The 14,286-nt window shown below is 56.1% G+C and overlaps 4 protein-coding genes across 4 annotated transcripts; 3 read left to right on the top strand and 1 right to left on the bottom strand.

Moving 5' to 3' along the window:
- Positions 1-651: 651 nt before the first annotated feature.
- CCM_08738 (amidophosphoribosyltransferase) lies at positions 652-3,183 on the top strand (the record flags this gene model as incomplete). The annotated part of the gene is made up of 14 exons (XM_006673874.1): positions 652-675; positions 771-836; positions 911-1,083; positions 1,137-1,159; positions 1,281-1,401; positions 1,459-1,830; positions 1,908-2,026; positions 2,080-2,096; positions 2,152-2,250; positions 2,307-2,432; positions 2,490-2,595; positions 2,654-2,712; positions 2,787-3,094; positions 3,156-3,183. The coding sequence occupies 14 exons, from the start codon at positions 652-654 to the stop codon at positions 3,181-3,183; spliced, it is 1,641 nt and encodes a 546-aa protein (XP_006673937.1).
- A 641-nt stretch (positions 3,184-3,824) lies between these two features.
- On the bottom strand, positions 3,825-5,572 carry CCM_08737 (nitrate transporter CrnA; the record flags this gene model as incomplete). Its single annotated transcript, XM_006673873.1, has 5 exons — positions 3,825-4,562; positions 4,586-5,102; positions 5,165-5,244; positions 5,316-5,334; positions 5,421-5,572. The coding sequence occupies 5 exons, from the start codon at positions 5,570-5,572 to the stop codon at positions 3,825-3,827; spliced, it is 1,506 nt and encodes a 501-aa protein (XP_006673936.1).
- Positions 5,573-7,325: 1,753 nt separating this feature from the next.
- On the top strand, positions 7,326-8,843 carry CCM_08736 (nitrate reductase; the record flags this gene model as incomplete). Its single annotated transcript, XM_006673872.1, has 1 exon — positions 7,326-8,843. One exon carries the CDS (start codon positions 7,326-7,328, stop codon positions 8,841-8,843), a length of 1,518 nt encoding a protein of 505 aa, XP_006673935.1.
- A 704-nt stretch (positions 8,844-9,547) lies between these two features.
- CCM_08735 (von Willebrand domain containing protein) lies at positions 9,548-12,400 on the top strand (the record flags this gene model as incomplete). The annotated part of the gene is made up of 1 exon (XM_006673871.1): positions 9,548-12,400. The coding sequence occupies one exon, from the start codon at positions 9,548-9,550 to the stop codon at positions 12,398-12,400; it is 2,853 nt and encodes a 950-aa protein (XP_006673934.1).
- Between the last annotated feature and the right edge of the window lie 1,886 nt (positions 12,401-14,286).

Genomic DNA, 14,286 nt, shown 5'->3' with positions numbered 1-14,286 from the left:
CGACCTTGATCTCGGAGCCGCGTAATTCGAAGACCACAGTGTAGCTGCACATCTAATCCGGCCCAGTCGTGCGTTTGTCCCTGTCAGAGGGCGCGAGTAGACGACTAGATTTCAATTCTTTTTCCATCGACCTTGATCTCGGAGTCGCGTCATTCGTAGACCACAGTGTAGCTGCACATCCAATCCGGCCCAGTCGTGCGTTTGTCCCTGTCAGAGGGCGCGAGTCGTGACGGCAGCATCACATCAGGTGCTGCGAGAAGCATCATGCATGCAAGGACCTTTTGAGAGTCTCCTGCCTGCCAAGAAAATTGTATTCGTTTCGTTTGGCACAGCGTGCATCGGATGTGTAATGTGTATTGAAAAAGGACAGAATCATGCGGGCTGACTGGCGGGCGGCCAAGTGACCAAAGAGGCCCCACAGATTGCTGCAGGAAATTTTCTGCCATGGCCCCCACCATCCGTCCATCCCGCCATTTTTCGCATACTGGCGGCCGCGCTTGAGGCACGATCCGACCTTCTTTTTTTCTTCCAACAGATTGAGCTTCCACATATCAAAAAGGCATTCGATTGTCTCTGCCATCGCTCTACAGCATCAACTGCTGCTGTTCCCGTCTTTCTTACCCGACCCAAGTCCCTACCAACTCTGCAATCATGTGTGGCATCAGTGCCATCCTGGTGAGCTTCTTTTTTTTTTGTGCCCCGCGGTCCCCCCGATACCGGGTCCTGCACTCCCCCGGATTTATGTGCTGACCTTGCAATCTTTTCCCCAGCTTGGCGACGTCAAGGCTACCACGGCTGCTGTGGAGCTTCACGAGAGTATCTATTATCTTCAGCACGTATGTCAATTTTCCTTTGGAAAATGCGCCGCACTTTGGGTCTCGTGCGACTACTTACTGATGCCCCGGACTAGCGCGGCCAGGACGCCGCGGGTATCACGGTATGCCAGGGCGGACGGCTGTACCAGATGAAGGGCAACGGCATGGCCTCCAAAGTCTTCCAGGAGCCTGCTCGTCTCGCTGAAAACCTTCCCGGCTATGGAGGCATCTCTCATGTCCGCTACCCGACTGCCGGAACCTCTTCTGCGTGAGTATCTCACAGTAGCGATGTATGGTCATGTGCTGACTTGTCTCATAAAGCTCAGAGGCGCAGCCCTTCTATGGTAAGTAAAATGACGCGAAACTCATTCTTGACAACCAGCAGAAGCTAAGAACGCGTTTTAGTCAGTATGTAGTACCCCGGAGACTGTGCAACTCGTACCCGCTTCTAACCGCATCCCACAGACAGTCCCTTCGGTCTGAGCTTGGCCGTCAACGGTAACCTCGTCAACAGCGAGGAGCTCCGTAGCTTCCTCGATCTTGAAGCTCGCCGCCATGTCAACACCGACTCCGATTCGGAGCTTCTGTATGCCGCTTTGCCTTTCCCAACTACTACCCCGCCTTGCTGATTGATCCCGCGTAGCCTCAACGTGTACGCCCACGCTCTTCACGAACTCGGCAAGGCTCGTGCCAATGCCGACGACATTTTCGCCGGTCTTCGTGATGTCTATGCCCGCTGCAAGGGCGGCTTCGCCTGTGTCGCCATGATCACTGGCTTCGGCATCCTCGGCTTCAAAGACGAGAACGGTATCCGCCCACTGTGCCTCGGATCCCGCCCCTCTGGCACGCTGGAAGGCGCGTTGGACTACATGATGGCCTCCGAGTCCGTCGCCCTCACCCAGCTTGGTTTCACCGACATCGTCGATATCCTGCCTGGACAGGCCGTCTTTATCCAAAAGGGCGGCAAGCCTCAGTTCCGCCAGATTGTACCCATGAAGTCTTATACCCCTGATATGTAAGACAATTTTCACCAAGTATCGATTACCTTCCATACTAACCTCCCCCACGTTTTGAATACGTATACTTGTCTAGGCCTGACTCTATGTCTGAGGGTATCTCTGTCCATCGCAGTCGTCAGAATATGGGCCGGAAGCTGGCCGATAAGATGAAGGAGATTCTGGGCGACAAGGGAATCGAAGAGATCGACGTCGGTACGTTGCGTTCTATCATCAATTCCATTGAGTGCCATACTGACTCATACCAGTTATTCCCATCCCCGAGGTATGCGCTTCCTCAGTCCTGAGGGGCACGCGGCCAAGATACTAATGACAAATAGACAAGCAATACGTCCGCTTCTGTTCTCGCTAATTGCCTGAACAAGCCGCTGTCAAATGCTTTTGTCAAGAATAGGTATACTTTTAGAACATTTATCATGGTATGTTGCTCTACTCATTACGAATTCTTGAGCGGCCGCACTCACACAAGACACAGCCCGGTCAAAAAGCCCGCCAGCAGGGCATTCGCAGAAAGCTTTCGCCCATCCAGGCGGAGTTCCGGGACAAGGTCGTCCTCTTGGTTGACGACTCTATTGTTCGCGGCAACACATCAAGAGAAATCGTGAGTGGTGACTTGTCTTTGGCTGTCGAGTCCACTGACTGACACGGTTCATTGCAGGTCTTGATGAGCAGAGAAGCGGGCGCCAAAAAGGTCATTTTGGCCTCGTGCTCGCCGGAAATTAGACACCAGCACGTCTACGGCATTGATCTTGCCGATCCTAGCCGTGAGTCACATCAAGCCATGGTCATATGCCGACGTGGATGCTAACATGGAGTTTGTAGAACTCGTTGCCCGCGGCAAGACAAGACAGGAGATTGCCAAGGAGATTGGCGCCGATGAGGTAAACTACAAAAAGCTTCTGCCCCATTACTTCCTCATTTGTATTACACCAAACTAACCGACACCCCCGCGTAGCTGATATACCAGTCCTTGGACGACCTCAAGGCCGCCTGCCTCGAGGCCATTGACGGCGAGACCCAGATCACGGGCTTCGAAGTCGGCGTCTTTTCTGGCGAGTACCAGACCGACGTGCCCGAGAGCTACTTTGAGCATCTGAAAGAGCTGCGCGCCGGCAAGGGCCTGAAGCGCAAGACGACCGAGGAGCCCGGCCCGGATGCCAAGAAGCTGACCCTCATCGCCAACGGCGGGCCCGTCAACGGGCCCGCCCGCTCGGAGCCGACCGCCGATATGAACGAGGCCATGACGAGCCAGGAGGACATTAGGTATGCGCTGCCATGAGAACACGGTGCAGGACGCGAAACAAGCTGACCGTGTATCGTTTAGCCTCCACAACTTTGCTACGGGTCGGTAAATCGCCCAAGCAGCCGGAAAATCTCGGACAGAATATCACGCAAATCATGTAGCTTTTCTTTTTCTTTGTTTCTCATGCATTTCTTTTTAACGAGGTTGTCGTTGTTGGGTAAGGATATTTTGGAGTGAGACGGAAATAGTAGCCTTTTGCGAGCTAATAGATAGCATTGTAAACGATGCGAAAACAATACGTCAAAAAATCTCCTGTTCTCACAAGAAAAACAGCTAAACGCGCCCCTCCAGGTAAGTTGTGCAAGGACGTTGAGTCGGCACATGTACACCAAGGTCAAGACGCCATCGACCTGCTTGCGTCGTCGGCGCCCTGTGGTCTACTCTCCGCCCATCACTTTATGAGGCCAAGACTGGGTCTTGCCATATTCGTAGTTTTGGAGATGCCCTTGACACTTTTTCAATGACCGCGAGAGAATCTTCCGCCTTTCTGTACAGTATTGAACAGAGTCAAACGTGGGGGAGCTGGATGACAAGTGGATGTTAACCAACATGCACGTATCTGGGCACAGTTATAGTATATTGGCGACAAAATACGTATTCTTTTTGCTCTAAATACAACCGTTTTTATTTTTATTTTCTATAAACTGAGATGTAAACACGATCAGAAACAAATACGGCTCGACAGAAAATTTAGCGACCGCCTACCTGGCCAGCGGGGAGAGGCTTGACCCAGGACGCGAGCAGGTTGATGGCAATGGTAATGACGCCCATAATCCAAAACGTCTTTGCATAGTCGGCGCCCTGATAACGGAAGATGATGGCAAATATGATGCCGCCGAGGTTGCCAGCGGCGCCCGCCACGCCGGAGATGATGCCGTTGCTGGCGGGGTGAACGTGCGGCACGAGGGAGAAGCAGGCGCCGTTGCCGGCTTCGAGAAAAAAAGCCATACCGGCCATTAAGCCGAACATGGTGGACTGCGAGTGGGGGTCGGTCAGACCGATGGCGATCTGGAAGGCGCCGCAGACGACGCCGACGGAGCAAAGCCATATCTTCTTGGACCAGACGTTGCCAGTGGCGCGATAGAGGACGTCGGAGAAGACACCTCCGAGGGGCCGGAAGGCGAAGTTGAGAAGCCCAAACATGGCTGCCCAGCGACCGCTGCTGGTCTGTCCTAGGACCTCGAAGTTTTTGAAGTAATAGGCGCCGAGGATGGAGTTGATGCCTAGTTCGGCGCCGAAAGAGCACATGTAGACGGCAGCAAGTACGACAGTCTGAGGGCTGATCATCACCATGACAGCGTCCTTGAAGGTCGGGCTCTTGACGACCTCGCCGTGGGCAACATCAAGAAGTTCCTGGTCGCTGAACTCGGCGTCGTGGCAGACGACCTCGTGCCCCATCCGCTCTGCGAAAGCATCCTCGGCGGCGGGCTCGGAGGGGGTGACCAGATTACCAACGCTTTTTCCTGCGCGCTCGACACGGGCATCTCGAGGCCATGGCGGCGCAGATTGCCCTTGACGGCGTCGTGGCGCTCCGACCACTTGCCCGTCGCGCAGTCGTCGCAGAACAGCATCATGCCCAGCGCAGTGAAAGTGATGAGAAGAAACGGCACGAAAAAGGCGACGCGCCACGCAACGTGGGGTGTCAGGTGCTGGCGCGCCACGAGCGAGTCAAAGATGGCGGGCATTACAAAGTAGGTGATGCCGCCGCCGGCGTTGCCCCATCCAGCGGTGAGCGCGTTGGCGGTGCCGACGACGTTCTTGTCAAAGAAGCTCGTGGTCCATACTTGGCAGGGTACAAAGGTGCCGCCGAGGACGCCGACGAAGAAACGCAGGGCAATAAGGCCGTTGGCGGTGGTGACGGTGCCGGCGAGCGCTGAGGGAATGGCGCCGAGGAACAGGCAGGTTACAAAGGTGATTTTGGGACCAAAGTAGTCGCATGAGGGGCCAGACAGGATGCGAACGAATAGACTGGATACTGGTCAGATATTCTTGCGACGAGTTGCGTTTTGTATAAGTTGGGAGGGACGTACGTGGATGCGAGAGCAACAATGTTGGAGTTGGCAATCTCTGTTGGGGTGAGCTTGAGATCTTTCTTGATGGTCAAGGTCAACTATTCAATTTCAGTATAGTTCTATCTTGACTGAGTTCTTTTTCCAGAGCTTAGGGGTCAAAGGGTCGTACCAGAGGCGGAAAGGCGTACCTGCGTTCTCTTGTCAGTCATGTTGTACGAATTGGCGGTGGCTTTCGGGGACGTAATCAAAAAGATGCCGCACAAAGAGAACATACCATGAGAGAAACGCAACCATGAACCCGAGCCAGGAAAAGAAAAAGACACGTCCATGTCTGTCGAACGGATTGAGGACGGGAATCGAACGAGCCTTTCCATTGACAGGATTGAGCTTCGGCGCTTGCCAGAGGCTAGCAACGTTGAAAGCCATGTTGGATGATGAACTTGGGAAAGAGTGAATGGATAAATCAATTTTATAAGAGAACGAACAACGAGTAGATTGCCATGGCAGCGTGATTTTGATTTTTGCGAGCGCAAAAGCGAGCGCGGCCCAGCAAGCATACCAAACACTGTCTGAAAGCAACTTTTCTGAATTGCATTGATATAGTTATTATTTTCTGGCATAAATAAATAAACAGATAAATAAATAATATATATATATATATATATATTTATATATTTATATAATCTGTATTCGACCAAGCGTCTGATAACACTATTGCGGTTTGTCGTTGGATTGAAAAGTTGCCATCTCCGCGGAGCATCACCTATTGGGGGACCCGGCGAAGGCACCTACAGCACATGAGATCCAAGAGGGAGGAGGATGGGGGCCGGCTCGGCCGGCAGAGACAAAATTCAACCCATGCAGCCGAGAAAATACTAAAGCCGCAGGGGGCCTCCCCTGCCATGGTGACTCTTGTTGAATGTCGGCATGGCTAACTATGGGAATAGTTAGTCTGAAGTTGTCGTGTAAGATTGACGCAGGGACGAGCGCCCACCGGGGTTGACTTTGGTACACTAGTTAACAACCTACGGCGCCACATACCGCTGGGTTGGCAACTGGGTGGCTGATAGCGGAGATCAGGCTGCTTCTTAAGTCCTAATTGCCCCTCAATTCGCTCTTCTAGGTTATAATTAACGAGGCTATGGGCTATGGGTTAGGTAGACATGCAGAATAATGCCCCGGGAGCTCCGTAATCTCTCGGGTTTCCGTCCGTCAGTAACTATAGGTTAGTTACACTTGCGTGGTTGGATTAGGTAGGTAATGTGCCTGGTTAGCCAACACGAAGCAGCTGCCAGTCTCGACTCTCCAACTAACTGCCTAGGTACACAACAAACAACAAACGGCTGGTCCAAGGCATCGTAACCTGCCATTCAAACGAGGCGATCGATTCACCACCAACTCTATCGAATTTATTGCCACTACCACGTTATGACTACACACCGCGTCTCTCTGCCGTGGTGGACCTTACCAGGTCGGCTCACCGATCAGCTTTCAGCAGCAAGCTTGACTAGTTGGTGGTATACCAATTGGCGATGCCACTACCACGACGCACAGAAACTTATATGTCTGTTCTTGAACATCACGCTACGCATGGACTCAATTCTCAAGCATATGTACGCCAACCCCGCCTTGGCTGGGTTCCCCGCGCTCGTGGTCCCTGTTGGAGTGCTAGTGCGGGTTTCACTAGTAAAGAGGCTTACCAACTAGACGACGTGAACGAAGACGCCAACTGCTGGCCCACACGATGCTGCCCCCATCATGATGGTCCCTGGTTCGCCTTAGCAACGATGTTCTCTCCGCCATCCAGCCTCCTCCGTCCAGACCTTCTCAAGCCAACGCGCTACTCGATGGCTTGACTAGGTCCTGCGCGGAACCTGCTCTAGGTCTCGGCCATGTCGAGCAGGGTACAATTTCAAATCTTCTTTGCCGAAAATGGACACACATGCGCACGAGACACCCACTCCTCGGTCATATGTACCGTCCATGACGCTCTCGCTCAGACGAGACAGTGTGACGCCATTTGCCCGAACCCTGGTGCACGATCATTACAACTTCACAACTGATAAGGAGTTTGCGCCGCACTTTCGACGCTGTGTGATCTCAACTTTGGACGTAACCGCTTGCTTTCTCTTGCACATCTGACCTTATCATACCCGGCCTCGTTTATGCACTCGGCATCATGTCTATAAAATCCTCTTCGCTGCGTTCCTTTCCCACCCCTCCACCCAGTCCGCCAGAGACTGCGAAGCAACCTCAGTCCACGAGCCTTGCTGGGGAGACACAGCGCGCCTCTCTGCTCCTCGATTCAGAGAAGAACCTTCTCAAGGATTATCCCCTACCCCCACAAAATGGTGTCAAGTCTGTTCAGCCTCAAGATCTCAAAACTCCCGATAGCCACGTGGAGCGGGACCCAAGACTTTTTCGCCGGACGGGTGTTCATCCATTGAATGGCGAGCCTCCCTTGACCGACCTCTACAATGAGGGCTTCCTCACCTCGGAAGATCTCCACTTTGTCCGCAACCATGGACATGTACCTGTGTGCGATGATGAGCAGGTATTGGACTGGACAATTTCTATTGAAGGAATGGTTCGACGTCCGTTTACTTTGTCTATGAGAGGTCTCACGGAGCACTATGAGCAGACAACGTATCCCGTCACCCTGGTGTGTGCCGGAAACAGACGCGAAGAGCAAAACGTTGTTCGCAAAACGAAGGGCTTTGCCTGGGGCCCTGCTGTTTTATCAACAGCATTGTGGACAGGCGTTCCGATCCGCGAGTTGTTGGCTCAAGCTAAACCAGTAGACGGCGCTCGGTTTGTCTGCTTTGAGGGAGCCGATAAGCTGCCCAATGATCATTACGGAACTTCAGTGAAACTCAACTGGTGCTTAAACACAGACAAGGGGGTCATGTTGGCGCACCGGATGAATGGCCAAGCTCTTCATCCCGATCATGGCAAGCCCGTGCGCGTTATCATTCCTGGCCAAATTGCTGGCCGAAGTGTTAAGTGGCTGAAGAGAATCATTGTCACCAAAGAGCCTAGTGATAACTGGTATCACATCAACGACAATCGAATTTTACCAACCATGATTACCCCAGAAGCAAGTGCCGATCTTCCAGACATATGGAAAGACGAAACCTACGCCATTCACGATTTCAATACCAACAGTGTCGTCTGTTACCCTGAACACGACGAGATGGTTCCACTTGATGGTAATCCTAGTACTTACAAAGTCCGTGGCTACGCTTACGCTGGAGGTGGTAAACGCATCACTCGCCTTGAGGTAACTCTGGATAAGGGCAACAGCTGGAGGCTAGCCTCGATCAACTACCCGGAAGACCAGTATCGCAATGCGCCTGATGGTGACGAACTCTATGGTGGCAAGATGGACATGTGGTGGCGAGAAACATCGTTTTGTTGGTGCTTCTGGGAATTGGACATGCTCATCTCAGAGCTGGCTGACGCGTCTGATATTATGATCAGGGCTATGGACGAGGGTCTAATGGCGCAGCCGAGGGACATGTACTGGTCTGTCATGGGTATGATGAACAATTCCTGGTATCGTCTGGTCATTCACAAGGAGGATCGATTTCTTCGTTTCGAGCACCCCACTCAACCATCGCTTAAACCGGGCGGCTGGATGGAGCGGGTCAAGAATGCTGGTGGCAATATTACCAACGGTGTGAAGGTGGACGAATGATGCTGTATTGTGCAAGTCTGCTAACAATATGCCGCCTTTGCAAAAGCAACGTCCTCGTTGCTATAGTCCTCCGTTTATAGGTATATAGTAATCGTATATATTTTGAATCTCGTTTTGCCGTTGCTAGAACACGAATCTAGCCGCTTTATGCTCTCTCTAGCTTCTTTGGTGCTCTTTTGGCTGGTGCTCTTTGGATATAAATGATGATGGTCCCTGATGAATTTTTGATGGATTGTGGTCGGGGGGCGCACGATTGAAGCATTACGATTCTGTGTGAGGGTGGACTAATTGGCAAGTGTGTGGGCTCACGCCGCGTGGCTCAGCCCAGCTACTTTAATTAATTAATAATTAGCGGCAAGGCGGCCTCCCAGGCAGGCAGCAGGCAGCAGGCAAAATCGATGGACGCCTTGCCACGGCCAGCCAATCGCGGCCATGCATCGCGCTAGGCATCAACCACATCTGCGGACGTCAACAACTCTTCCGTGAAAGCGGGGAGACGGGATGACAAGTATATAATGCGAGGCGTCGTCGCTGAAGAGCTGCTTTTAGTTTGGCTTGTATCATCATCATCACTTACCCATCATTTACATTTACAACAAACACGTCACCGAGAACTGTCCGACGGACAGACCCCGCAATTCAACTACACAGGCAAACAGGCAACTTTTGCCACCAAGCATCACCAACGAAACCTACCAGCCATCATGAGTCGCTTCGGAAGACCGCCTCTGCACGCCGGCATCAACAGCGGCTACTGCGGCTGCCTCGTCGTCATCAAGAACGAGCCCAAGTACCTGCCCCTCACACACGTCAGCGCCCACGCCACGCTGCTCGCCTCCACGTCGCGCACCACCCTCACCCAGACCTTCAAGAACCCAACCGCGCACAATCTCACCGAGTCGCGCTACGTCTTCCCGCTCTTTGATGGCGTCTCCATCGTCGCCTTTACCTGCACCGTCGGGAGCACCGTTATCCGCGGCGTCGTCAAGTCCAGGCCCGACGCCACCAAGGCCTTTGTCGCCGCCGTCGCCCGCGGCGAGCAGGCCGGCCTGCTCGAGCAGTCCGGCCGCGCCTCCGACGTCTTCACCACCACGCTCGGCAATGTCGGCCCCGGCCAGGAGGCCAAGGTCGAGATTGTCTTTCTCGGCGAGCTCAAGCACGACGCCGAGGTCGACGGGCTTCGGTACACGCTGCCCACCCACATTGCGCCGCGCTACGCCGAGGACCTGCTCGTGCCGCTCCCCGCGCACCGGTCCAACGTGCTGACCGCCGCGGCGTCCTTGACCGTCACCGTCGACGTCGACCTGGCGACCGGCGCCACCATCCGGAGCGTGCAGTCCCCGTCGCACCCCATCGCCGTCCGCATCGGCACCACCTCGACACACCCCGACGTCGAGCCCTCGCTGCAGCACGCCTCGGCCAGCCTCACGCGCGCCGACGTCGCGCTCGACAGGGACTTTGTCGTGCACGTCTGCGCCAAGGGGCTCGGGGACCCGTCCGCCGTCCTCGAGACGCACGCCACGCTCCCGGAGCGCCGCGCGCTCATGGCCACGCTCGTGCCGCGCTTCCCGCTCGCCGTCGAGACGCCCGAGGTCGTCTTCATCTGCGACCGCAGCGGCAGCATGGACACGGGCACGCGCCTGCCCAACCTCGTCGCCGCGCTGCACATCTTCCTCAAGTCGCTGCCCGTCGGCGTGCTCTTCAACGTGTGCAGCTTCGGCTCCTCGCACTCGTTCCTCTGGCCCAAGTCCCAGCCGTACAACCAGGCCACGCTCGACGCCGCCGCCGCGCACGTCGCCGCCTTTGCGGCCAACTTTGGCGGAACCCGCATCCGCGAGCCCATAAAGGCCACCTTTGCCCAGCGCGACCCCGCGCGCAACCTCGAGGTCTTTCTCATGACCGACGGCGAGACCTGGGACGAGGATGCCACGTTTGCGGCTGTGAACCGCGCTGTCGACGAGGCAAAAGGCGCCATCCGGCTGTTTGCGCTCGGCATCGGCGCCGATGCCAGCCACTCGCTGATCGAGGGCGTGGCGCGTGCGGGGCGCGGCTTTGCGCAGTCGGTCGGCGAGGACGAAAATATGACTAAGAAGGTGGTGCGCATGCTCAAGGGCGCGCTGACGCCGCATGTGAATGACTACAGCCTGGAGATCAAGTACGAAAAGGGCGACGACGACGAGTTTGAGCTGGTGGAAAAGGTCAGCGCGTGCGCCGTCGTGGACAGCGGCGAGCAGCCCGCCGCCGCCAAGAAGCCAGCGGCGCCCATCTCCCTCCACGACGCATCTGTCAAAGACCAAGACCTGGAGATGCCCGACGTCCAGGCGCTCCCGCTGCCCACTTTGCCCACGCCTGCGTATCTGCAAGCGCCATACACCATCCCGCCGCTGTTCCCGTTCAGCCGCACCACCGTCTACGTGCTGCTCTCCGCCGCGCACGCGCACCGGACGCCCGCCTCCGTCATCCTGCGCGGCACCGCGCCGCAGGGGCCCCTCGTGCTCGAAATCCCCATCACCGCCCTCTCCGGCAAGGGCACCACGGTGCACCAGCTCGCCGCGCGCAAGGCCGTGCAGGATCTCGAAGAGGGCCGCGGCTGGATCTACGACGCCACGCTGCCCAACGGCACGCCCCTCCGGGAAGCGTACGCCATGCGCATCAAGGACGTGGCGCGCGACGCCGCCGTCCAGCTCGGCGTCGAGTATCAGGTTGCAGGCAAGTGGTGCTCGTTTGTCGCCGTCAAAAAGGTCGGTGATGAGGCGGATGAGGACCTCGACGTGGTGCTGGTGGACGCGAGCGACGCCGACGACGCGACGGTCACGCGACGCGCCTCCGGTCGCGCGCGCGGGCCAATGTGCCGCAAGATGGCAGCGGCGCCGGCGCCGCCTGCACCTGCGGTGACGGCGGCTAGTTTCGGCGGTGCTAGCTCGTTTGCGTTTGGCGCTGCGTCGACCAGCGCGTCGTTCGGCCTCGGCAGCCCGCAGAGCGCGTGTCTTATGTCGGCGCCTGCTTTCGGTAGCGCCGGTGCTGGATCCTCGTCTGCGTTTGGGGCGTCCTCTTCTGGTGGCCTGTTTGGCAGCGCGCAGCCTGCTAATTCGGCCGGGCTTTCCGACGATGCGTCGGAGTGCCTGCCATCGTCGCCCGGCGGCCCGTCGTTATTCGCATCGCCCGTGACCAAAGCCGCGGTATCAGTCAACCTATTCGGCCGCCCTGCACCCGCACCGAGCAGCCAGCCGGCGTTTGGTCAGCAGCAGCCCAGCTCCCCCAAGCAGACGCCGCTCGAAGCCGTCATCGCGCTGCAGACGTTTAGCGGCAGCTGGACGTGGTCGGGGGAACTGACGCGGCTGCTCGGCGTGACGGAAGCGGCGGCCGTGCATCTCGGCGTGGTGGCGGAGGCGACGGCGACGCTGTGCGCGGTCGCGTACTTGCAAAAGACGCTGCCAGACGAGGAGGAGGTGTGGGAGCTCGTGGTGGACAAGGCGCGCGGGTGGCTGACGGCGACGCTGGGCGTGGCCGAGGAGGAGGTCAGGGTGCTGGAGGGCAAGGCGCGCGAACTGGTTTGAGCAGGATTTTGGCGTGATTTGGATGATGATGGCTTGCAGTCTGCAGAGAATTAGCATTAGGTAACTAGCAGTTGGAATTGTACAAATTACGATTTCACAAATTTGTGCAAGTTTGTGACACGACAGCCCTGTGCTTGGATGGGGACCTAATTTTGTGGCGTAAATAGACTACTGTGCCACTTCAGCCACTAATAGTCGACTTTTTGTTATTATTAACTTCTTCAGCATTTCAACCCCTCGTGTCAACATGAACCTTTCCATCTATCTCCCAACATCCCGTCCCGCCCATTTTGCGTCTTTTCAAGAGCAGGCAGCAACACAAGGAGTCGTGACGATGGAGGTAATTATTCAGCAACGCCAAGAAGCCGTCGTACCTGTCGTTTAGCACGCAACTAACCAGTTTTGCATTCCAACAATGATCATGACATCGACTGCCTTATTCCCTTGTACCCCTTTTGCATTGTTCCTCGGCTTGGCGCCATCCTCCCTCGGTCCTAGTTGCAGCCCGCGTCATGATTCTGGCCGATCATCCCCCCCCTGGCTACGCGCTTTGCGGCTCCGTTGCGAGTGAAGACCATTTCCATAAAAAAGACGACCCTTGCAGAAATAGCCACCCAATGAGCCGACGGCCAGGTGTCTCAGACTCGAGCCACCACATGCAAAGAACGACCAGTGACCTGCAACATCGGAAGGCAAAGCACTGCCACACGCTTGGATCGGAAATACGCATCGACAATGAGGCCTGTGCTAGCACCCGGGAAGCCAGAAAGCGCAAAATAGAAACCCTGGCAGGGGTTTTTTTTCTCGCTGGTAATACCAAACTACCTAGTTACTGCACATAAGGGGGATCATCGCAGCTCTAACCACCTCTCCACCAGCGCAACGCCGAGCTGAAGCGGGTTGGAGGACCCCCCCCTGGACGACGTTCGACTCGCCCACCAGTGCCAAGCTTATCTCCAAGAAATGCTAGGAAGGGCCCTGAACTAGGGTCTGGCTGCAAAAGTCGACAGCGAGAATATTCTTAAAAATAAGAACAAGGACCAGAAAAAATAGCGTAACCTCATATGGAGTCGACGAACCCCCCCCCTTCGTCCTCCACGTTCTCTTGTTCCCTCTCTTGCTTCCACTCCTTCACGACTCTCTCCGTATACCGGTTTTCCTTTCCGTCTTATTTCCTCTTCTTCGTCTGATTTGTCGTCAACCCAGGCGGCATTAACAACGCCACCGGGTCGTTTTTTGGGTTTTGCTTTTCGACCAGCGAAACACGGACTTGCCCAGACCGTCCAATGTCCCAACCCATCTCAATGCGCTGAGCCTCCCTCTTCCCTCTCCTCACCTCTAGTCTCTCTTTTCAAGATCAAACCTGCCGTCCTTCCTTTCCCTTAATCGCTCCTACAACCAAAAAACCCGACCGGCTTCGACAGCCCACGTCCCGACCACCTTTCGCCCTCATCATGGAGAAGCGCGACCTGCCCCCGGAGCCGCCCTCTCTGTACGACACGGCCGTTCTCTGCGGGCGCTACCTCTCCAACCGCGCCGCATCCGTCTCCAAAACCCTAAAGTCCACCGGCGCCGCCTCGCAGCGCAGCAGCCCGCAGCGCTCCCCGTCCCCGAGCCGGAGCGCCTTCCACCGTTCCGCCGGCGCCGGCGCCGCCGCCACCACGCCGTCCCGCTCCCACTCGGCCACGGCCTACCTCTCGGGCGTGCGGGGCGTGGCGGCCGTCATCGTCTTCATCTTCCACTCCACCTGGGCCTTTACCGGCGCCGTGGACCAGGGCTACGGCGTGGACGAGCACAACCGGTACCTGCTGCAGCTGCCGGTGCTGCGGCTCGTGCACGCCGGGCACGCCATGGTCGGCGTCTTCTTCCTCATCGGCGGCTACGTC

This window comes from Cordyceps militaris, assembly GCF_000225605.1.
Source record: "Cordyceps militaris CM01 unplaced genomic scaffold CCM_S00007, whole genome shotgun sequence".
Classification (NCBI taxonomy): Eukaryota; Fungi; Ascomycota; class Sordariomycetes; order Hypocreales; family Cordycipitaceae; genus Cordyceps; species Cordyceps militaris.
The sequence above is the reverse complement of the archived record's forward strand: the minus strand, read 5'-3'. Positions and strand labels throughout refer to the sequence as shown.